This window comes from Chenopodium quinoa, unplaced genomic scaffold (assembly GCF_001683475.1).
Source record: "Chenopodium quinoa cultivar QQ74 unplaced genomic scaffold, ASM168347v1, whole genome shotgun sequence".
Lineage (NCBI taxonomy): Eukaryota > Viridiplantae > Streptophyta > Magnoliopsida > Caryophyllales > Amaranthaceae > Chenopodium > Chenopodium quinoa.
The window spans coordinates 6,499,693-6,523,434 of NW_018745024.1; the positions used below are offsets into that span (position 1 = coordinate 6,499,693).

Consider the following 23,742-nt stretch of genomic DNA (forward strand, 5'->3'; position numbering starts at 1 on the left):
GTTATCTGTCTATAGAAGGGAGTACTTCAAGGCCTCAACTTGAGATCTCAAGTGTTACTCTGGATAAAGCAGCATTCCAACTTCCCTGCTCCCCTCCTTGACCTTCGGAAGTGGTTGTACTCACCTAGCCAAGCAACTTTGCTGACATGCAAGACGCAAGCACCTTGGAAATCGCTGTTACTGAGATGGCTGGAACTTCATCAGAATGTTCATAGAAATGGGAGGCAGAGCAACAATAACAGTGGGTATTCATTAGGTTACTACAATTTTGTTTTCCTTGGGGAAATCTGAGCCTCTCGAAAGCTCAGCTCTTTTTGTTACTTTTTCTTCTTCATCAATTAATAAAAAATCATCCTTCCTTCTATTTTATGTGCTTACTTTGTCAATTCTATCGTATTATCTCGGTGTTTCAGTGTTTGTGATTGAAAAAAATGACAATTTTATTTTTTATTTTTGTGAAGGAGAAACACATCACAAATGATGAAATGTTTCATTCTAACAACTTTCAGATTAGTTAGGAGAGAGATTAACCACTTTGGAAAACTTAGCTTGATTTTAGTTGGGATATGCCTTCAGATTTTAATCATATCCTTGGTGAATTGTTTCATTCTAACCATTGTAAGTTTACCCCCCCCCCCCCTCTTTTTTTTTTTTTTTTTTTTTTTTTGACAATAATCTATTTTTATAAGGGAAATTCCCATTGGTACACCCGTGGTTTTGACTTTTCCCATTAATACACTTCAAAAATTTTGCCTTCCCATCGGTACACCCATGGTTTGGTCTTTTTCCCAACCGTGACTAACACTGTTAAAAAGTATTTCATTAAGTTAAAATAATTAAGGAAAAGACTATAATACCCCTTTTAAACATCTAATGTCTCAATTTGCGTGTCGAAAATTGTTCGGTTAAAGTTTTGGGAGTCCTAGTCGTTAAGGATCCAAGTTAACCTCGAAATTAGCAAAAAAAATAACACAAATGTCTCATGTGCGTGTCAAAAAGTCTCGATTTGCGGGCCATTACTTTTTTGTGATAATAATTGTTCGGTTAAGGTTTTAGGAGTCATTTTGACCCTTTATGGGTCTAAATCGAACTCGAAATAGTCAAAAAATTAACAAAAATATATCATTTTGCACGTCATGATATTTCTTTTTTGTTTTGTCATGACACGCAAAACGAGACATTTTCGTTAATTTTTTTACAATTTTGAGTTCGATTTAATTAGACCCTTAAAGGGTCAAAATGACCCCTAAAACATTAACCGAACAATTACTATCACAAAAAAGTAATGGCACGCAACCGAGACAATTTTGACACGCACATGAGACATTTGCGCTATTTTTTTTTTGCTAATTTCGAGGTTTAGATCCTTAAAGACTAACATGACTTCCAAAACTTTAACCGAACAATTTTCGACACGCAAATCGAGACATTAGATATTTAAAAGGGGTATTTTAGTCTTTTCCTTAATTATTTTAACTTAATGAAATACTTTTTAACGGTGTTAGTCACGGTTGGGAAAAAGACTAAACCTTGGGTGTACCGATGGGAAGGCAAAATTTTTGGAGTGTATCAATGGGAAAAGTCAAAACCACGGGTGTACCAATGGGAATTTCCCTTTTTATAATAAACCCATAATTTGGGAAATCAATAGGGACATACTTAATTACTTCTGGCATTAATATCTAGCAAGAGTGTAATCCGCATTTTACTTCTTCTGTTTCTTAATACTTGCAACATTTCTCTTTCCATACTTGTCAATTCATTATTTCAATCGTTAATATTTTTGATTACCAATATGTTAAAATTATTAAAATTTGATATTATGAAAGTATAAATCGAAGCGAGTATAACAAGATTATACATGACTATATTTTTTTGACAAATACATGACTATATTTTTCGTAACCTATAAATTATCAAAGCTAGTCAAAGTGAGATTTATAAATAGTGTATAAGTCAAACTGTTACAAGTAAAAAAAAAAAAAAAAGGCATATAGACAATGTGAGAGAATGCTTGATTAGTTGATTGGCGGTTTCCTAAAAACATTTGGATATCATAGGAAAATTATTGGACAATATGCACAAATTTTGCTGCTATTGACTAAGCAATTGAATAGCTAGGGCAGCTTAAATTACCCTATCATATGCAAATTTGGAGTTCCCGATAAAGTTAAGATATTTCTTATCTATGATTCGTAAATATTTTAATTAAGGACGCAAATATGTACAAATTCGCATACAAGTTAACAATTTTAAAATTTAATTTTAATTAGTACAATTTAATTTTAAGTTCACAATGGCATGTACAACAATTTCATTTTGGAAGGTCTAACAGACTAACACTATGAACCTTCAATGTTCATCGAAAAGAAGAAATTGAAATTTTTTTTTGCACAAAGGACGCGCATGCATGATGAATTCTTTGTAGCTCGACCAGATACAACGAAGTTAGGGGTTGAAGGGCATTGACATTCAAACCTGCTCGGCTGCTCCGAAATGCTCATTCCTCTTCTAGATTATCCAACATAATTGTAATGTTGTGCTACCTAAAGCCAACATATGCTAGAAAATTCTGTACGTTTTCATGGTATTGATCATTGATGTTTTCAGCCTATGGAGATACAGGACAAAATAAGGGAGCAATTGTCAATGCTTGGGTTGTTCTTAAGAGGTTGAGTTTGATCCATATACATGTCAGTTTTATATTCAAGACCCAATTAAATGTCTAGTTCTAATCCTTGCACGATAAGGGGTGAAAGTTTGGTTTGTGATGTGATTTGTAGCCAAATTGAAATCAAAACATGAAAGGATATGTGAGAGGTTCCGGCTCGATAGAGCCCTTCTCCTTACAACCACCCTCACAAAAAAAAAAAAAAAAAAAAAAAAATCTAAGAAATAATAATTAATGACTAAATAAATGAACTAAAAGAAAAAACAAAAGAAACCAAGATCCAAAAACACAACAATGTCTGCGTTCACTTTGGAAAGTTGGGGCAGGTACCGTTAACCGTTGTTTACACTCGTCATTTAGCTGACTTCTGCTCAGCTTTCATGTCAATTCAACATTTCAACATAATATATAAAAAAAGTTCACAAGAAACCTTCAAAGAAGCAATTTTCAAAATGAAGTAGCTGCTTATATCTATAAGTTAACTGAATTTTGTCAACGAAAGACAAAGGATATTAGAAAAACCAATGTAGCATGCAAGTCATAATATAAAGTATAAACATCAAACTAAAAAATTGAATGTGTTTGAAAAATCCTTCAAACTACTAGAAGCACCTGCATCAAATTCTTCAAATTTTCAAAGTAAACACGGACGAAAAAAGGAGGGGTTAGGAACTGAGAAAAGAAAAAACAAAACTCCTACAGTCCTACAACTATGTTTTTAGTAAGCTTTTTACACAACCTGCCATGAAGAAAATTATCCTATATATAGCATAATCTTGTTCCTTAGCTCTAAGCCTCTCAGCTGTCCTATAAATTTCACCTGCAACTTTGGCAACAAACCGACTACATCCAACTTGTATTCTCTTATTTACATGATAATCAAACAATAATCAATGGCTTCCTCCAGTCTAATAGCATTTGCAGCTCTACTTCTAATCTCACTCGCAGCCACTGCTTTAGGAGATTCAGGTAAACAACTCTCCCTACAGTAGAATCTAACCTGATTTTTCTAATCTACTACAAACTCAGCACACGATATTAAAGTTGCTGTCATGTTATCTGATGTTTTATTTATGATAACAGAAATTTGCAGTCAGGTAAGTTGCGGGAAAGGAACGTGCAAATCAAAACCAGACTACGTACCACATGGTTTCACTTGTGAATGTGATTCAGGTTGGAGAAGAACACGTCTATCAGACAGTGAGGAACAATATCTCCAATTTCTTCCATGTATAATACCAAATTGTAAGTTTTACTTCTTTAAAAGGGTTCATCTTCCATAGTTCTTGGCTTTCTATGGTAGTGAGTACCTCAAAGAAAAGAACCTCTTACTAAAAGAAAAGACAGAGGCAGAGAAAAGGAAGTAGTGCTCACTGATCAAGAAAGGTGGGAAAGAATCAATATAAGTAGTTTTTACTGAAAAAACATTAAAAGCATAAGAAAAATCTTATAATTAGAGCAACAAATTTGAAATATTTCAAAATGGAAAGAAGCACAATCAGTGTAAAACAAGGAAAATTAGGGGAAACACCAAAACAAATGCATCTAGCAATATATTAAAAGCAACTAATTTATTTCAAGGTCTGCAGGCACAAATTTTACCTCGTTACAAATTTGATTTAAAAACTAGTCTAGGTAACATAGAAAGAGATTTTAAGAGTAATACAACATAGGCAGATAGGTTACCAAAAAAATTCAAAATTAAGAAGCAACAAACAATCTCAAGACAAGTGCATAGATCAGAAAAGGCTAAATAACTCTTATTAAACATGCACAAATACTTGATGAAAGACTCCTCTTTTTAATGTCTATTCTTGGTTCTGTATTTGTTATGATGAAACTGCTTGATAGCAAATTGTGATCTTTCTAAATGGGAAAATGAACATCTTAAACAGGTTCTATAAACTACTCCTGCATGCCAGCTCCTGCTCCATTGCCACCCATCCCCACAAAGCCATTCGACACCGCTATCTTTAATCGTAAGTATAAACAACACTCTATTTATCCAATAAACTATATGATTAATCAAAGTTTCTAACGTGAGATTTTGATGTTCTAGCTTGCTATTGGGTCTACTGTGGCGAAGGGACATGCACAAACTCATCAGACTACAAGCATTCGTGTGAATGTCAACCAGGATCCTACAATCTCTTCAATGTGTCACACTTCCCATGTTACAGTGACTGTAAGAGCTTTATAGGAATGCATTTAACTACTTGCATGCTGTTAAAAGAAAATTCCTCAGTTTAGCATTTTTGATTGTTGGTTTTGTAGGTGCTTTCGGATCTGATTGCTCCAAGCTAGGAATCAATGTAACAAGTAATTCAAAGACATCCGTTACACTAGGTCCTAGTTCAAGTATCAGTCAGACTTCAAGAAGTGAAAACCATGGTGAGTTGAATATCAACCAAAAAATAGGAAAATTTCCCTTTACTCCTGCATCTTTAAGTTATCACAAGTGCTGTTAATAGCTAAAATTGGCCAGTACGTTTTGGAAAAGATAAATACTATCATCCTTTGTTCCTTATTACTAATTCACTTTATTATTATTTCATAATACTTGTCACTCTAGGGTACCATATACAAATGTAATATTCCATATTACATGTAAATTTTATTTAACACTATAATGCAGCATACTTGTCTATTTTACATTCCCGACAAGAAACTTAAGGAATGGAAGGAATAGAAACTGAAGAAAATAATTCAATTGAATCACATAGGATTCCTAAGAATTACACGGTAATACAAATGATTCACAGAGAGCTTCAATAACTTCAGATAATAAAAAGGGGTCTTCCATGGTAGGCAAACTAGTAGAAAAAGTTTACAGCCTTATTCAAATGTTGTTGCTTTAGTACTTATAACATAGATATATTGTCTTATTAATCCCCTTTTTTACTCATCCATAACAGGGATGCGATCATGGAAGCTCAACTGGATTGTTATAACAGTGATATCTCTCGCTGTGATATTATGGCAATGATGTTTCTCAGCCGCCATCGATTATGATTTTTTTTATTGTGATACTCATACTCTTCCCCAGAACCACCTCCTCCCCCAACACACACACACACACACAACACATACATAGAATCAAAGAGAGAGTGCCAGCATATATGAGGTGATGCTTATATATTCTATTACTGCTGCTACTTTCAGCAATTAACATTATTTATGAAATACGATTTTGTACCACTATTGTTACAATAAATAAAGGCTTATGTACTGTTAGTCTACTATCACTTTTAGTCCATTAGTATGGGTAACCGTAAAATAATATTAGTATTGCAATTTTCTGCATGTTAAATTTTAACTTTCCTAACAATTATACTCCTTCCAAAAATGTCTTGCGCGAATGTTTTGAGTTAATATAGACCTTCCTAAACCCACCATACACAGGATACATGGTAGTGGTAATTTTTTGAGGGGTGGTGGTTGTTGACTAGTATGCTGGTAGTGTCTAAAAAATTTCAATGCACTCAATCAAATGGACTCCAGATTACATTCATGGTGATTCTATCTCTCTCAACCCTAAAACATATCCAATGTAAAAAAAAAAAAAAAAAAAAAAAAAAAAAGAAAAAAAAAAGAGCAACTTCCAATGTAAATAAAAAGAGCAACTTCTGGATATTGACCTACCTATAAAATTTTGATGCTGCTACATTGGAGATTGTTTACACATGCCATTTCCAGAAGTCAAGATAACAGACATTAGATCGAACTAACAATTTTTACATCATGTAAAACATTGAAAGGAAGTTGACAACCATCAACAGGAATGCATGTTCAGGATCAAAACTGACAAGATGTAGAAATCAGAACTTCATGAATTTAAGAGTCGGAAATTTTTATTGCACCAAAGCGTAATGTACACAATTCAATAAGTTATCTCTGTATCTCAGCATTGATTCTCATCTACACTTCATAACACAACTAAATAACATCACAACAATAATTAGATACAGCAAGATGCAAAAATATCAAACCAGACCAAAGATGCCCATCTAACATAACAGGAAGTGAGAGAACATTCGTAGAGATGAAGAATAAGCAGTTATTGCTGGGAGAAGGAGACTATTCCATACCCGGAATCCATCAACCAATGGAGATCACTTGGTCTTCACAGTTACTCCAGTTTTCCCAGCAATGATGACCTCACTAGCCATACCAAGGAACAACCCATGTTCCACTACACCTTCCAAGGCTGAAATTTCCCTCCCTGCAGCTTCAGCATCCTTGATGGATGTTGGGAAGTATAAATCCACGATGTAATTTGAGTTGTCAGTCACATAAGGCTTGGCATCCCCGTCCATTCTCAACTTTGCCTCACAACCCAACTCCTTAAAGATCTCCTGCAACCAAGAAAGTACAGGCAAAGATATAAACAGGCTTGCATAACAAATGCTTGTCTGAGGGAATCTACAAATGCTACTCTCAAATATAAACAAGGATAAGTCAAAATTTTATAAAAAATAACTTCAACTGCAAGTTGTTCACAGCCATAGAAATGAACTAATGTTTATATCACCCAAAGTCTGAGATTCTTTATTTCATGACATATATCCATGAAGGATCCTTGACACTATGACATTGGACACTTAATTTCAGCTAAAATCATGAAATGTTTTCATAAAAAGCCGAGTCAGGACAATGAAGACATAAACTCATGGCCAATATAAGTACTTGAGTCCAAGTAACATAGACTAATCCTTTTGATCATCAACAAAACCTATACAGGTTTCTACTCATGCCAATAAAAAATCAACATTTACGCTCATTCATCAAAGTATGGGATTTATTACTGATGAAATCTTCTAATGTACCCATGTATCATCGATAGAAATAATTAATTAAACCATCAAAAGAGAGCTCATGTCTAATTTGAGTCTACATTTATAATGATAGACTGATTTCTGTAGCCTGAAATGCAGCACACACAAATACACTCTTTATTCTATATCACTTGACCTTCGACGATCAAGTCCGAGCTCAATGGTAGAGCTTCCACCGCCCAACCAAAAGATACCATGAACTAAAGGCCACAAATTCATTGTTCCATGATCCAACAATCAATGCCATCAAATTGAACATTATAGTACCCCCTTAATTTCCCTTATCTTACTCAAACATTAATTACTCGATTAATTTGTATAAAGGACCAAATTAACCATAAAAGCACACTAAAAACGCAATTTTGAACAAATTGTCACAACCACATGAACTATATCTACAACAACATTAAATTAATAATATATATAGCTACATTTTAAAACTCGGGCATATACCAACTATTTTAATTGGTTAAAGTCACGAGTATAGTACATTAGTACTACTCATTGGTACCCAACACCTAATATCGAATCTCATCTACATCACCGATAACATACAACAAAACATTAAATGAGTAGTAAGAAAGAAACATGCCTGCAATCTCTTAAGATTATATTTCCAGCAAAATTGAACAACTTCAACAGGCATAGCAAGACGACTACCACCCAAACCATCAACAAGCTTAGTATCATCAACAACCACAATAAACTTATCACTAGCAGCTTCAACCATCTTCTCCCTCAACAACGCCCCACCTCGCCCTTTCACCAAATTAAGATCAGGGTCAACCTCATCAGCCCCATCAATAGCAAGATCAATGCGAGGATGATCATCAAGTATCGAAAGCGGAATACCCAGAGACGCAGCCTGTTCTTGGGTGCGTTTCGAAGTCGGAATTCCAATAATGTTGGTGAGTTTACCGGAGGAGAGAAGCTCCCCGATTCGGGCGACGGCGAATGCGGCGGTGCTCCCGGTTCCGAGGCCGAGAACCATGCCGGATTTGATGGAATCAACGGCTTTTTCGGCGGCGAGTTTCTTGAGATCGTCTTGGGAGAGGGTGGGAGTTGGGGTGGGAGAAGAGAGGGATTTGATGGTGGTGGAGAAGAAGGGTTTTGAGGTCTGGTAATGGCGGAATTTGAGGTTGAGGAGTTTGGTGGAGGGGGAGATGGAGGTGGAAGGGAGGAGAGAGAAAGTGGCGGACGCCATTGAAGAGGTTTGAAGGTGAGTGAGGAATGAGAGGTGAGGTTTAGAGGAAAGTGGTGTTCCTCTAGTTGTTTATCTGATGTTGAGATTATTGAGTGAATTTCATTTGATTTTATTTTGGATTGGATTCATATGATTATGGGGTTGGTCCGTTGGTGACAATTGGAAAAAGGAACGATTTTTGTTTGTTTGTTTTTTCAATCTCATTCTTGGTGGGGAGATCACTTCACCTATGGCTTGACAATCTAGACCGGATTCGACCCTATTCCATCTTGATCCGAGCAGAAAAATTTGCTGAGAGTCCGTGAAAAAAATAATAATCCGAGTTAGATTTGGATCCTACTGAAATATGATTTTAGTTGGTTTTTGCTATTGCACTTGTATAATCCGTTCTGAATCCGATCCATAGTCATTCCTAATCACTAACACATTTTTTTTCGAATAAACTATCACCCTATCAGTCTATCACTAACACATTCTAAAGATTAGTTCACCTATTTGAGAAAAGTACTAGTTGATCTATTTGGTTGACGGAATATATTAATTAACATGGTAAAATCGATATTGTCATGAATTATTTGGGGGCTTTGTCGTAAATTCGAAAGGTTAAGTGGGAAAATTGACCACATATTCGTTGATGTAACACCGTAACTGTGTGATTTCATCATCCGAAACTTGAATTTCACCAACACATTTGAACTAATGTCCTAATGAAATGTACACTTGTGTTAACATTTCTTGACACATTTAGTCACTAGTTTTGTATAACAATACAAAATAAATTTTGTTCCAAATTCATTTGCTAATCACTATTTTAAGCATTTACAAGTATTTGCATTTACAATGTTGCACAAGGAAGCTTAATTCACAATAGATTACAAATGTGCACATATCTTAAGCTTCATTGACGAAGAAGTTCCAACGCTTTTACCAAAACTGTTCTAAACTTTCTCATATCCAACCTCACATCTTGATTATCCAAATAAATCTTCTTAAACTCGGGCCAACCCGCCTTTTTAGCTATTTCCGGGTCTGTAATTACTTGATGTTTAATCGGATATTGTTGAATGAGGCTGCTTTCCCTTACACTAATCTCATACTCCAAGTACTTGAGACTCATATTTCTAGCAGGACGTTCGTAAAAGATCTCCGACACCGACTGCAGTCCTATAGGAATTACCTGAATCAGGACAGCATTTTCGGGGAGGTAAAGAATGTTAGTTAGTCCTGCTCCATGAACACCAAGCATCACATCAGCAGAATTTACTATCTTGGAGAAGTTCTTAAGGTTCATTCGTGCATCGATAACCACTACATCGTAGCCTAATCTTTGAGCTTCGGCTACTATCTCATTTTCATTCAATATGGTTCGAGTTTTCTTCCTAGAAATGATCAGTAACCTCGGCTTCCTGTCATCCTCTGCAGTCATCTGAATCGCGGTATCCCTCTGTAACGAATAAATTTTCCTTGTGAACTGTGTGTAGTTCCTTAATGTCAGTCCATATGGTAATTTCTCAGGATCAATACCAAAATCTCGGTGAGATTTAACACCAATAATTGCATTATTAAAACATCTGATCTCTTTGTCATGATCTAAGTCAATAATTTCGTACTTAGACAGTGCCTTCAGTGTAACTTTGTGCCGTTCATTCCAGTAATAATGCTTATCTTGTATTAAGAATTGAACTTCCCTGTTGAAATGCAGGGATGTAAGATAAAGGGGTATCAAGATATCACTCGTGTCGTGGAAGATGTTGCCTCCATACCCACCAGTCGAGAACACAATGGCCGGAACTGAATGATTTACAGTACATTTAGGCATTTCTTGTACTGATGATACTGGTTTAAGCTTCAACTCTTTTGCCTGTCCCATGACATACTCGTCTATTTTTCGAGCATAAATTTTGATACCCCAAGTCCTATTTTGTTGTAACTCTATGTTTTCTAGTTGAGGTGAGTTGAAAAAGATGGAGGAAGAATTTCCATGGATCCTTATGTCACCATTAAACTCGCAATAATCCGATTTTTCCCCTGAAAAATTACACATTGGTGCTAGGAATGGCTCGAAACTGTCGTGTGGAACGAGTTTAACTACAAAAAATATTAAGAGGTGATCAATTGTAGTTAAGCAAAGAAAAAGAAGATTTTTAACCTCAAAATGGTAAGAAATTAGTGTGTTATAGCACCAACCTGTATTCTTATTGTTGGAATTAAGCCTCTTCAAATTGATTTCCCCTGAAAATAAGATTCAAAAATAGCTTGTAAGTTGTATTGAAACTGTCATTTTAGTATATCATAATCATATGAACTAATGTAACTAGATTTTTGAGTCCATACAACAAACATTTTTATGTTAAAATGTTAAATATTGAAATGCATATCAAATGCCTAACAAGTGAAACAACCAATTTACAAAAACAATACAAGCTTATCAAGTATTTCAAAGAGTTCATTAAAAATGTACTAACACGAATTTAATTAAAGATTTCGATGTTTAAGATCGAGTCATCAAACGAGCAATAGGAGAAACTCATATATGCATATAAGTTAATACAAAAAGAAGGCAAATAATAATGTAAACTTACAAATAGATTGAGGATCCATGTAAGACTTGAGAACTGTACAAAGGCTAATGGTGACAATAACAAAGCTAAAAAGCACCCATAATCCAACTCTTTTCCTCTCAAACTTTACACAACATTTTGCCAATAATTTCTCCAACATTTTTTAGTACAACAAAATTTAGAACAAAATAATTTTCGGAAGAAAATCACTATTTAAAGTCAACTTCTTAAGTAGTGTATGAAATGGCCGTGCAAAAGGGTTAATTTCCCTGATTTAGGAGTATAATAGCTAAAAAAAATCAAATTAATGTCAAAAAATGAATTAGTCACATTTGTAAATGTATCTATATATACATATACAAATAATTTTATAATAAGGTTGGTATGAATTATTAGTTTGGTAATCATATAATGCTCCCCACGATTTGGTGAAGGCTTGACTCTAGAATAAAACAAGATCCAAAAATTGTTTAATTTCATTAGGTGCAATGCAGACATACAATATCTTTTGAGTTTGATTATATTTTGCAGGAATTTGGCTAACTTGGGTGTTTCAAATAATTTCATATTACATAAATTATTAAGAAAATTGTGGATAACTATATAAATATACACCTACTACCATATTGGCTAGTATTTAGGACAAGAAAATACACGTACACACCTACCATATACAAGTATTTAGTTTGAATTAGTCATTGTTTATTTGGTGCTTTGCTTCTAGGCTTCTTCGAGTACCATGCATGCTTTGTTTATTCCCTCCTAACCTTTTATTAAGGGAGTTTAGACTGCTACTGTTCCTTCCTAAGTCCTAATCATTACTATGTGTAGCATTATTGGCGAATCTAACAAGACCTTAGAGCTAACTTTTATAATATAAATAAGTTTTAATGAGTAAATTAGTGTGTGGCTCGGAGCCTCGGACGATACCCTAAATTGCTAGTTTATACGTAGTACTTCTTTAATTTGTAATTATATTCGACTGTTTGTATAGCTAGCGTGTGGTCCGGGTGTTGCCTCGGGTGTCTTTTTTTTTACCTCATATATGTATTTATTTTATAATCTTGTGAAAAATTAATAAATTATATAACATCTAATTTACTTAATTAATGAAAGGAATATATAAATATAATGTTACGTTAAAATGTTAATAATAATTGGTTGAGATGATAAGTGTATCACCTTAGTGTGTTGGAGATTACAGGTTTGAATCTAGGTTAACGCATTTTCGCTAGAATTACTTATTTTAGGGTTATTTATTTTGGGGTTACGTACTCTCACACAAAAAAAAAAAAAGTAACCCAACCGCACGATGTGGCTAGCCACATATAGATATTTGTGGTTTATATTAGTACTCGGTAAGTCAGTAATAATATTAGTCATCAATTTTCTTTGTCTTGCGAAAAATGATTACAAAATATATTTAACTTAAAAATAGTTTCATTTAACTTAAAAATAGTTTCAATCTACATATAAACAGGGAATAAGCAAAAACTAATCTTTAATCTGAAAAAGAAAAATCAGTTGCAAACTTGCAATCAATTTAATTTAATTTAATCAGTTTAATTTAATCAAATGTTTAGAACAAAGACTAATCGAATTGATCGTTCAACTGCCTGGTTGTTAAAGGACCAATATAGCTAGAGGCTCAATGCTTGTCTACACCCAAACATGAACCGTCCCAAACTAAACTAATCTCAGATTCTTCACAATCATTTTAATTTGTTTATCTTTGCTTTCTTGCTGATCTGTTTTGTTGACTTGAAATGGTAATACTTTTATTAGTTAGACCAACATTGGTTTATGCCCAGCTAATTTATAATCTTTCGAAACTATGAGAGTGACCGAGGCCTGATGAGGAAAAATTAACAAGCAAGAAAACGAAATGAAAACTACGAGTACATAATATTGTCATCCAAGATCCAGTATGGGACCAGTTTGTGAACCCAAACTCCGCTTAACATCAAACCATTGACCAGTTTCGACACATATGATGTGGGTTACAACCTGTACCTGTCCAGTCCATAGACCAGACCATAAGGTGAAAAATGGCACATCAAAGAGCTATGAAGGGCAGCACATCCTGGACACTCAAGCACATAAGATGTCACAGCTTTGGGGTATAAATCGTCATAAACAGCCAATACATGGCTAGTGTAATCCAATATTGAAAAACCGAATAAGACTGGAAAGTTAAAATACTCAGGTCAATTGTTCAATTATATCCCAGCTCCAGATTAATGCTGGTCCTCAATCTTCTTCAAACCCTTCATATCTGTTGTCTCAACCCTGCATTGAACAATCGTTTAGTTTCTACCTCTCAACTGAAGCATTTACAATCAAAACACTTACATCCATCATCATATTTTCATCAAGATAGCTAGTCCCAACTACGATGGCCCTAGGAAGTCAGTAACACTGAAAATTTAATGCTAGTAAAAAATGATAATAGGGATTGATCGATGCATCTCAATTTTTTATTTTTATTTTGAATGGAATTCAGAATTCTTGAGATTTTCTTGGTTTAGCATAGCATAATAAAATTACAGGTTTGCTGCACATCACCACAGAAATATAGATGAACCAAAGGCCCAAAGCATCAAACCAAGGATCATGACTCCTGACTAAGGCACAGACTCAGAGTCATCAGGAAGGCCCATTAGGATATTTTAAAAATTTACTGATCAAAGGGCCTTGTGCACAGGTAAAGGGAGCCTTAAAAGATTAGGGGTTCTTAAACTCCTTATAGATTTCTAGTTATTGGGTGTATATTCAGAGCTAGTTATGCCCACCAAAACATAAGATCACATTAAGTCAGATACATAAATACATTATCAGCTCTATAGCAAGAACAACCTAGATGCCATCACAGGCAAGTGTCTTTGGGAACTAAACAGCTTTAAAGTCATTACAAGAAGCCGACTAATTCAGTCAACAAACATTTACAATAAAAGATCAACACAGATGTCTCCTTCAATCCCAGACTTCTAGAAAATAGAATATGGAAGGGTATAGAGAAACAATGAGAAGCACAAAGAACCATTTCAAACAGTGTTCATGAAATCATGAGCAATGCATAGTACTCTTATTGAAAGATAAATTATAAAATATTCTACTTTTTAATTTTTCCAGTGAACAGGAACTAGATGTAAAATTATACATGAGTCAAATGGATGATACTAGTGGGGAAAGCATAGAAGGCCATCTAAGCCCAATAGCCTGCAGGCAATTCATTTCTTTAGAAAAAAATAGTTAAGGGAAGCACTGCCAGGCTCGTGAAAAAATGTCAAGCCCTGCCCTATAATTCTAGTTGGACAACAAATGAGGCTCAGCCTGAACCATGTCCTGTCCAAGCCTGCAAATGATGACCTATAAATAAAATGTACTCAGGAGCTAAAGCATAGGCAATTTCCACAAACCCATCACTAACCTATCACTTCAAGTGGCCAGTAGTGAGTAGAGACTATATATTGATGGCAGTGTGGTACATCAGGTAATTGCCGGGAGAGAGCGTTCACGAAGACATTCCTCTAAAAGAACATTTGGACCTCCTCAAAACTCCACATGAACTAATTGCCGCTAGTTTAAAAATCATTTTTATTTTTTTAAAAATAATGGAAATTTTAGTCAGTACTAGCAAACTAAGAATTTTGTAGTCACATCATGTCGAGATACTCATTGTCTGATGGGCCTTCAGTACAAAAGCATTTGAAGTTTAGTGCTATCTTTACAGCACTTGTTCTCTTTCAGCATCATTTCAACTGAATGAGCTCATGGATAGTGTAACCTGATCTTTTAGCAATCCCATTCCTCTAGAAGTAGATCATGATGTGCACATTATGATACTCCAGGTTCAAGTAGCTTGTCACTTGTGGCTACCATCTCAAGTAAAGTCATCAAAGAATCATACTACCAACACTTATCTTTTTCTTTTATATATATGAAAATCTAACATTGATTTACAATTTAACTTTTTGGAAAAAATGAGGCTTTGTACCTAAAGAGAAACATGGTTAGTTCTAACCGGGCTCGTTTCTTACTTTCTTGGATATATAATGAAGATCACCAGACACCTTCCTAAAGTTTTCTGATGACCGCATAACCTCAACCACCCAACAAGGTGCAGGTCGTTACAGGTCATGCGCATTTTGGGGTCTAAACGACTTGAGCTTTTCTATAAGTCCCCCCCCCCCTGGGAATAACACACACACACACATGCAAACAAGATTGAAGCAGTGAACAGAATGACAAGTCAGGAAAAATGTTATCAATAAACAGTAATTACAAAGAAACACAAGATTCATTCACACCAATGATGAACTTACGTTGTTCCGTACAAAGCAATCTTCTGAACCTTGGTCACCTCCGATCCAGACTGATTATCTTCAATGAAAATTGTTAAGCTGTCCATACATCCCAACAAAAAAAATTAGAAAACATATTATTGTCAAGGTTATGGACTTTTCTTCATTTCCGTAAATATGTAGCAATTTGATTCTAGCATTTGCCCATTTATAACTTTGATTATTAATTTCCTATATATCTATTAGTAAAGTTTACAAAAAGTTGACAGTAAGATAAAAGAATTTGAGACATATCCAGCATTTAACATATTTGTAACTTTGTAAGTAAAACATGTGAAACTACTGCTATTATAAGGTAACAGAAGAAAAAAATATGAAAAGCTATTTCAGGCTTTTCAGCAATAAAGCATACCTGCGAACATTTTGGAATTTGACATACTTCAAAACTACGGGCTTTCCCTGCAATTGACAAAGTTTTACACATTGTAAACATATTTTATTAAGATGGAGTTAAATCTTTTAATAAAGTTGATGATAGAAAACAGGGAGCATTGATCAGTTACCTTTATATTTTCAGCTGAAAGCTCAACTGTATCACTAGGAGGATAGTCATTCACATTACTGCCACAAATATTAACCAGAGGTCAGAACCAGAAATACTTAAGAATTCTCAGATCAAGACAAAGCATGAGACCATGAAAAGATACCTAAATCCCATATTCTCTTTGTTTGAGTAAAGTTTGACAGTTTTAGGACCTGAAAATAAAAACTCTCTTCAGAATTTTGACAAACTACTAAAATTGCAGGAAGAAATAAATTTGCAAAATTAAGATGATGCATTTAATGTCCACTGCAACCAAGAAAATGTGAAAATAATAGGTATCTAAAACAATCACAAGCTTAAACTTTTTCCATCATCAATTAAAGAGGTGTTCACAATTAATCAATTTTAAGTATGACATGATTTATTTGAGCTGCTACACCCCCAAATGGAGGCATTGTATAACATATCCATTCAGTGTATTGACCTATGCCTAGTTGCTTATTATAATTACTTAGAAAAACTACATCAAGTTCCACATGAACTCAAATGGTCCATTAAAAGTCTATGCCTCCTTTATTTTAATATTCCACCACAGTGCATGCTCAATGCTAACCTCTCTGGTCATCCAGCTTAGAGCTTCAATACCATTTGTATCCATATGATCAACTTAAAAAGTTAAAAACAAACAAAGAAAAAAAATTCTAAGAAAATCACAAGATATCCCAGGGCATTAGCAAAGTTTTTTGCAATATATCAAGCAATTTCTAGGAGATATGTAAATACTAAATAGTATCATGATAATTTTGTAAGAGAACAGAAAAATACCAGAATTTTGATTTTAAAAAATGATATAAAATAAACGAAACATTAATGGAGATCAATCCTCCACAATTTGATCTCCCAAACATTTACATAATTGATAAAAGATGCAACTAGTGTTTTGAACCATGGTTCATCATCAAGTCTTGCATTAGAAAACAATTCAAACGATGGATTGGGTAAACTCATGACTTGATCAACGACATCCTTGACCAGCAAATCCAAAAACTGAATTTCATAAGTAACATGGAAACATAAGCCCTATTATCACTTTCATCAGAACAGAGTACCCCCAGTCTGCTTCACCAAGAATCTTCACAGTAGCTAGATAAGCTACTCTAAGAACCCCATGAAGTATATTTCTTTAAAACCCCAACCCAAATAGCCTCTCTGTAATCGACCATCCCAATCAAGAAAATCAAAATTAACCTGATACATTAAAGTTCAGTGATCACCTGATACAGGACCAATCCCTAGTTTAAACTCAATGAATAAGCAGCAAGGAAAAGCACTTCTCACATAATCCTAAGTCCTAACTTCTAACCCACACCATAGTTTACCCACAAACTGACATGCAATGAAACTTTACACAAGATCCATAATCCTTACTTCTAATACTGTGGATATGTCTTTTATACCTAGGAAACTATGAGAGCAGCAATGACCACAATGAGCTTGAGCTATCATAATCTCTTAATACAGCACAATCACCATTTCCACAGAAGCAAGAGATGGAACAACAAATAAATATATCAAGAAACAAAGGAAAGCAATATAATCAATTCTCAAGACACACAAATTGTGCACGTAGTACCACAGATAAGAACTTGCAAGATACATGCTACTCCCTACAGTAGGCCAAGTAGCACTGAGGCGTTCACAAAACGATTACCAAGATTAACAACCAAAATCTATCACAAAAAAAATTTACATAGAGAGTCAGCATGAATAGTCAAAAGAAAAAAAATCAAGATCACAAACCAGTACTTGACACTTTGACAGCTAATACACCATATAAGCGTATGCTAAAAAAAATAATAAATAAAATAAAATAAAAAGGTTAATTTTTTTCCCATAACATTTAATTTTTTTTATTATTCTATTTTTTGTTTGATCTGTCAAGAGATTGGGAAATAGGTCAAACTTGATATTATTATACTGACCGTCTTCCTCTGGTCCTTTGATGACAATAGAATGCAGCTTAATGATTTGGGTAAATGGAATGTAGATCAAAAGTTGCTCATCAGCATCACTCTCTAGATTCAAGCCATCATCTTCACGGTAACCCTGGTTAATTGACAGCAGAACATTAAAAAAGCAAATCATAAAATAATTAATCTCAAAGTAACATCAAACAGATTGATAACAAACAAAAAAAAAAAAAAAAAAAAAAAAAAAAAAAAAAAAAGAAAAAAGAAAAAGGCATCATATTAACATCAATTCCCATTATGTAATATTGTTAGAATATTCTCTGTCAAACAGACGATTGCAAATTTCCCTATTATGTAGTATCCCACCTTTGCCTGTACAACAGACGAATGCAAATTTAGGGTTTCTCACCTATTACAATAAATAAGCTGCAACAATTTTTAGGTTTTCAAGGTGTAAAAGTTAAATTCTTTGAGAATGATGTATTAGGGTTTTTGTTTTTGCGGGATTGCAATGGATGGTTTAATGTTCATAATACTGACTATGTGTGCAAGTGTCCAACTCAACTATTTTGTGAAACAATTTAGTGATTTTCACCCAAAATGAAATGCCTATATGTCCTACCAATGTCCAAGTATCAATGATCCAACACTTGTACTTGCGATAAAATGAAGAGTACAGGAAACATCTATTGTATAAGAGAACCAAGGGATTCAAGGCAAGTTTTCCACCTATATAAGAGCTATGTTACTTGAATGCAGGTGTCAAATACACAACATATCCAAGTCACTCACTCTTGATTTCAGACACAGAATTAAAGCTAGACATGGATGTCAGCATGAAGAAAATCTAAGTTTATCTCCTTGATAAACTATTGTTGTTTATCATATGGCAAAGTTGTAAATACATACATAGTTTTTTGTATTGTTCATAGTAACACCGCTACTTGAGATAGCGGTTTTGCCTGTGATATTATGATTTTACCCCTATGTTTAACAAGGAGATAAACTAAGGCTCCCTCGTTAGCATGCGGCATCTATAAAACCTATACTTGATTTAAGAAAAGTTTTGCATGTACTTCGTACATTATAAACAGAATGCAAACATTTAAGCCCTTCAGTCTGAGTTCTTTTCTAGAACTTGTCATATGAGCACAATTATGAGCATACATCACAATATTCCATTCCCTTAAGGCATAGCTATCATAATATGTAGTAGTTTATACAAATTCTAAATATGATATTACTGATATGTGTAGAGTGGCGGATCCAGGGGGGTACACAGAGGTACAACTGTACCCCATTAAAAAAAACACAGTTTAGAAAAGAGACCAGTTTTCTGAAATAGGCAGTCTCTAATGTATGAGCTAAAATTTTGTGTGACAGACGGACATATGCTAGAAGAGGGCGGCTAAAAACACGTAATCAAAGAGACCGGTTTTGTGTAAAAACAAGTCTCTTTGATGTACCAGTTTTTTTGCCTTTTTTAAATACCCAGTTTTAATCTTTTCTTAAATTTTATTTTAAACAAACCCAATTTTCATCTCTTTTGTTTACCATTGTATTATTTATATACTTGTATTTGTATTTATTAATGGATTTGTACTTCGTATATAACAATTTTATGAGGTATTCATTCTTTACTTTCTTTTCCTTAGATCTTTATCGTAAGAAAATGGTTCTTAATTAAAATTTTGACTTGTATAAACAAATTATATACAGTATATTATAATGGTCATCGGTATAATTTTTTTTTATTTTTTTTTTGTTTCCTTAAAAAAATCAAGATCCAACACTCTTGATTGTCAATACTTTTACTTACTCTATACTTCACATATAGTACTAACTAAAATGTACTACGTAAAAAAAAAAGTGTGATTAATCATATGGAACTAAATTAAATTGTTATATTATTGGTTTTGATTTATTTGCCTCTCAATATACGTTGTAAATATTGGAAATTAAAACTCAAAATTTATATAGCAAATAAATAATACTCCATAAATGATTAAAGTATATTTGAATAGGTTTAATTTCCGAACCCCCATTACCTAATTCCTGGCTTCGCCACTGCATGTGTAAGGTACATTCCAAACTAAATTGAAGAGCATTTGGGGAAGCAAAAAGTGTTATTAGTCTATGTTGTTATTCACACCATGATGGATTTATACTTCCTATTAATTTCTCAAATTTAGACACAACAAGATTGTATATTGATACGGTTTATATAATTGGTATTTGAATTTCTTGAACGGACTAGTGCTACATCCCTAACTTAATAAAAAGTATGAGAATGCTCAAATCGTAGATCCACCACTTTGCAGTTTGTACACCAGAAGGTCCAAAACTGTTTTGCGCTTTCTATTAATGTCTCAAACGTAGACAATTAGAAACCACTCCTACCCGTCCCAAGACCGAGAACAATTAGTCCGGGAATGAAATCCCCCCCCCCCTGCCAAATTATCGTACACATCCCTATTGTAAGTTTGCACCTATTTCCAATTCTCCCGCATGGTTAAATTCTTCTCAATTTCCCTACTACAAGCGAAGAATAATCTAGTAATTCATGCATACTCTTTTATTTTTAACGAATTGGAATAAATTGATGAAACACTCAATGATACAATCAACCCAGAACAAAAAAAATCAAATCCAAATAAACACAGCTAGCAAAAGAAGCATCAACCAGATTGAATTCCACAGTATCATAAACTAATCAATCGAAACTTACAAAAAGAAAAACCCTAATTTTCAAATATGTAGTTTCAATCAAAAACACTCACAAATTACTTCAAAATTGCAAAGAAAATTCAAAATTTGAAAGAATTGATGAAAAATCATAGAGAGACGAACCTGTTTGAGGGCATTGGCAACAGTGTGAGTGCCACTTTGATTGAGACATTCAATACCTCTCCAATCGATGTGCTCCAATAAATCCACCTTCGAACAAAAATTAAGATTAAATTCAATTGAAAAAAAAAATAATTGCAGAATCAAAAAGAAAAGAGATTAACAGGCGAATTGAAAGATGAAAAGGAGTTGAAGAAAGAGAAATACTTGGCTTCTCTGAATTGCAGAGGCGGATTCGGCAGCCATGGCGGACAAGACAAGCAGGAGAAGAGAGAGAGTTGGGATCCTTGAGGAGGAAAGAAGAGAATAATAATGCAGTGGAAGTGCAGCTTTCTGTCTCTTATAAGGACTACCAATTTGGCTTAACTACCCTATATTTTTTTATTATTATTAACATCTTGCTAACGAGCGCCCAAGGGCGTTAGATAAGGATAAATTATATTGGTTGAAACGACATTAAGTTAGGAATTCATGACAAAATAACGTGTCGTTCGTTGTAATTAATGTTAATTTATTCTAATATTTGCACTTTTATTCTCTTATCTAACGCCCTTGGGGCGCTCATTAGCTTTTGCTTATTACTAATATGGAACTTGCTAACAAACGTCTTCGGGCGTTGAATAAGTATTTAAAATATTACCTAATGGTATAGCGTTCGTTAGCTTTATTAATATTAACAAGTTGATTTGATCAATTTAGGGCATGTTCTCTTTAGCTTATTTTCAAGTCAGTTCAATTCAATTCCAATCAATTCAGTTTAGTTTCTAGTTTCCTTCTCTCATAAAATATTCAGATTAGTTCCGCTCCAATCAGTTCAGTTAAATTCAGCTATTTCAGTCCTTATAAGGGCTTGTTCTGATTTACTGAACTGAATTGAACTAAACTGAACTAAACAAATTGGAGCTGAACTGAACTGAATAAAGCTGAAATGAATTGTTTATGAGAGAAGGAAATTAAGTACTGAATTGAACTGAACTGAAATTGAGTTGAAGAGAACAGACCCTTAGAGGGTCGACTTTTTTTTTGTATTTAGAGAGCCACCTAGGCGCGGATGATGAGAATCAATTCGAGTTTATTCATATAAAACTAGTTTAATAAACAATATCCGGGGTTGTTTATTGAATTTTAAGATAAACTTTTTTTTTATCTATATGCAAGTTTTAAATATATCATTCATAATAAAAGTATTATATAAGAGGTGTATATTACTTATAATTCAGAATATTTAAACATATAATACTACTATTGTTTTTTATAAAAGCACAATATATATTATAAAAATATACACTTTATATGAGAAAAATAATGTTGCTATTGGATCGAATTTTCTATTCATGATATATATATATATATATATATATATATATAAAAAAAAAAAAAAAAAAAAATATATATATATATATATATATATATATATATATATATATATATATATATATACATACTTCCTCCGTTTTTATTTTATTGCACCATTTGGTCATTTAATGTTCTTTGACCATCATTTATGATTTATCCGTTAGGAAAAATATAGTCATGAGAGATCTAGCTAGATTCGTCTCGAAATCTTCTTTTCAAATATCAAATTTTTATAATTTTTACAAAAGTATAATAGAAGATATTAACAGCTAAAGTAATGCATTGGCAAGCGTGAAATGCCTCATGGTGCAATAAAAAAAGAACGGAGGAAGTATATATATATATAATACTACCGCTCATAAAATTGTGGGTGGATTTGGATAAGAGTTTGAGCTTTCAGATAATTCTTGAAAGTGACACAAGTAGCTTGGTCACATTAATTAAGGGGAAAAAAATCAATTTAGAGTTGTATCTATTTTTATGTTATTGGATGATATTTCTGAAATAAATTTATGTTTTTAATGTCTTTAGTTTTATTGCAAATCTATTACTATTAATAAAACAAAACATGCTGACATCATTAAGGGACACATATCAATTTCTTATTAAAAAATTTCCCGCCTAAATTATTTTGACATTATCCTTTTTTCTTTCCTCTTATATTCCAAAACTAAATAAATGCAGTTTCAAAATTAATTAATGAGATTATGATTTTTTTTTCGAATATAAAATTGAGAACTATTTAAAACAAATAATGACAACTTAATCCGTGCAACGCACGGGACTAAACTAGTAAACTCTATACTAACTTATTTATCCTACAAAATAATCTATCTAAATCTATCCAAACTTTTATTCTAATATAAATCATCTTCTTTATTTAATCCTTTATGTCATATGAATATTGAATTGTCGCGTGCCCGATACGACACTTGGCGAAAAGTTGAAACGCCAAGTGTCGTTGTCTCGTGATCAGGCTAAAAGTTTAGTTTTATATATTAGTGATATAAAACTTTGATGTTCAATAAAATACCAATATTTTTATACAAAATGGCGGATCCAGAAAGGTACAAAAGGAAAAAAAAATCAAAATCAAAAAATCAAAGAGAACTATTATTATTATTATTATTATTATTATTATTATTATTATTATTATTATTACTACTACTACTACTACTATTATTATTATTATTATTATTATTAGGAAAATTTGAATTTTGGTACCTCGAAAATGGGGGTAATTGAATTTTAGTACCCATCTAAAATTTTATTTTAAATTGGTACCTCAAAAATGACTAAACTATAGATATCAGTACCTCCGTTAGCATTCTGTCAACTTTGCCGTTAGTGGGTCCCATTATCTAATTATTTCATAATTTAATTTATTAAAAAAATAAAAAATATTTAATTAAAAAAAACTTAAAAAATAATTTTTTTTAAAAAAAACTTA

At 33.2% G+C, this 23,742-nt stretch overlaps 4 protein-coding genes across 4 annotated transcripts; 1 reads left to right on the forward strand and 3 right to left on the reverse strand.

Moving 5' to 3' along the window:
- Positions 1 to 2,881: 2,881 nt before the first annotated feature.
- LOC110708406 lies at positions 2,882 to 6,262 on the forward strand. Its single transcript, XM_021886537.1, has 6 exons — positions 2,882 to 3,640; positions 3,755 to 3,916; positions 4,567 to 4,650; positions 4,731 to 4,856; positions 4,946 to 5,062; positions 5,587 to 6,262. The coding sequence occupies exons 1-6, from the start codon at positions 3,565 to 3,567 to the stop codon at positions 5,655 to 5,657; spliced, it is 636 nt and encodes a 211-aa protein (XP_021742229.1). The 5' UTR covers positions 2,882 to 3,564; the 3' UTR covers positions 5,658 to 6,262.
- A 227-nt stretch (positions 6,263 to 6,489) lies between these two features.
- On the reverse strand, positions 6,490 to 8,826 carry LOC110708405 (probable ribose-5-phosphate isomerase 3, chloroplastic). Its single transcript, XM_021886536.1, has 2 exons — positions 8,099 to 8,826; positions 6,490 to 7,026 (listed from the first exon to the last, which is right to left on the reverse strand). Exons 1-2 carry the CDS (start codon positions 8,708 to 8,710, stop codon positions 6,784 to 6,786), a joined length of 855 nt encoding a protein of 284 aa, XP_021742228.1. The 5' UTR covers positions 8,711 to 8,826; the 3' UTR covers positions 6,490 to 6,783.
- Positions 8,827 to 9,465: 639 nt separating this feature from the next.
- Positions 9,466 to 11,565, reverse strand: LOC110708986. The gene is made up of 3 exons (XM_021887212.1): positions 11,293 to 11,565; positions 10,898 to 10,942; positions 9,466 to 10,798 (listed from the first exon to the last, which is right to left on the reverse strand). The coding sequence occupies exons 1-3, from the start codon at positions 11,429 to 11,431 to the stop codon at positions 9,609 to 9,611; spliced, it is 1,374 nt and encodes a 457-aa protein (XP_021742904.1). The 5' UTR covers positions 11,432 to 11,565; the 3' UTR covers positions 9,466 to 9,608.
- A 1,584-nt stretch (positions 11,566 to 13,149) lies between these two features.
- LOC110708407 (PITH domain-containing protein At3g04780-like) lies at positions 13,150 to 21,278 on the reverse strand. The gene is made up of 8 exons (XM_021886538.1): positions 21,144 to 21,278; positions 20,940 to 21,026; positions 18,102 to 18,225; positions 16,283 to 16,331; positions 16,139 to 16,196; positions 15,988 to 16,034; positions 15,597 to 15,674; positions 13,150 to 13,560 (listed from the first exon to the last, which is right to left on the reverse strand). Exons 1-8 carry the CDS (start codon positions 21,180 to 21,182, stop codon positions 13,509 to 13,511), a joined length of 534 nt encoding a protein of 177 aa, XP_021742230.1. The 5' UTR covers positions 21,183 to 21,278; the 3' UTR covers positions 13,150 to 13,508.
- Between the last annotated feature and the right edge of the window lie 2,464 nt (positions 21,279 to 23,742).